This window comes from Cariama cristata, unplaced genomic scaffold (genome assembly GCF_000690535.1).
Source record: "Cariama cristata isolate BGI_N322 unplaced genomic scaffold, ASM69053v1 scaffold22632, whole genome shotgun sequence".
NCBI lineage: Eukaryota > Metazoa > Chordata > Aves > Cariamiformes > Cariamidae > Cariama > Cariama cristata.
In genome coordinates, this window is record NW_009605866.1 from 29,146 (window position 1) to 30,411 (window position 1,266).

General features: G+C 57.2%; 1 protein-coding gene across 1 annotated transcript in view; it reads right to left on the reverse strand.

Moving 5' to 3' along the window:
• TRIM47 (tripartite motif containing 47) overlaps positions 1-670 on the reverse strand; it is a gene marked incomplete at its 5' end in the record, with an annotated part of 4,308 nt that extends 3,638 nt beyond the window's left edge. The window contains 2 exons of the mRNA XM_009696167.1: positions 6-25; positions 575-670. Of these exons, the coding sequence (XP_009694469.1) occupies positions 6-25; positions 575-670 (116 nt within the window). The remainder of the gene's footprint in view (positions 1-5; positions 26-574) is intronic.
• Positions 671-1,266: the final 596 nt, after the last annotated feature.

Consider the following 1,266-nt stretch of genomic DNA (forward strand, 5'->3'; position numbering starts at 1 on the left):
TTTCCCTCTCCTTTGTGGCAGCGCCCTGAGCACAGAGAGAGAGAGAGGGGTTGGGGTCACCTCCCACAGCACCCTTGTCCCCTGCCCAGCACCCAGTTCTCAGCTCTGTGGGGTCCCCCTGACAACCCTTAACTCCCTTCACCCAAGAACTCAGAGAACTTTACAACCCAGGTGTCAAAGGACCCGGCTGGGCATGGCTGCTTACTGCTCCACCACATCTCGTGTCCCCAGGCGGTGAAGTGACACATTTGCACAAGGGCCAAAGGGGACCAAAACCCCCCTGAGCCTGGGGAGAGAAGACGCAAGAGCCAGCAGATGCCCTGGCACGGTCCTTGCCCTGTTACTCCTTCCAGGTTGCAAATGAAAGCAACCAGAGATGCCGTGGTGGTTAGCAGAGATGAGGAGAAAGAATCCTCAGGGATCCTCGCCAGGGTCACCATTGTTTTACAGAGAGCTTGCTCCCCTGTGAGCATCACCTCTACAACCCACGCGCCCCAAAAGCTCACGGCCCTTTCGCCTCTGCTCCCAGGCCCAGCAGAGCTGCGCTAACGAAGCAAAGCCGTCGCAGGGTCACCTTAATGAGCTCCACCATCTTCTTGGCCTGTGCGATGGTGACTGCCAGCTCCTCCAGCTCATTCTCCGCATCGCTGAGGAATTTGCCTTGTTGGGCCTGTGAACATGAAGGACAAATGCTGAGTTCTGCTCCCTGATGCCGCTGGTAGGGAGGTTCAGGGGACCCAGCCTCTCCCTAAGTCCAGCCCGCAGTCCCCCTCCGACCGTGCCCGTGCTATCAGGCTTCGGGTGAAGGATGCAATGGGAATTGCGAGTTGTTTTGTTGTTTTCCTCCCCTGCAACACCCAACTCCAAACATCCCTTCTCAGCCGGCTGGAAAACTAAAGGAGCAGCCACGCTGCAAAGGGTCATGCCCAACTCCATGCTCCCCACCCTATCCCAGTAGAAAACAGGGATATCCCAAAATATCCCAAACGAAATAGGAATCTGAAAGCAAAACCATTGGGCAGCAATTGCAGCAAGCGCAGCTAAGCTGCGTGCTCCTTCCCCAAGGCTGGGAAAAATCCGCCTGGGACTGGTGCGGAAGCTGAAAGGCAGACCTGGAGCACTCGGAAACGCAGCGCCGAGTCCTCTGGAGGTTTCTCGTTAGGAGCGAAGCAAAACAGCTCGGGAGCACGGGGTGCTGCGTGGCTGCAAAGGAAGCACCGTCCGAACACGGCGTTTCCTGACACGCTATTGTTAGCGCCCACCGTT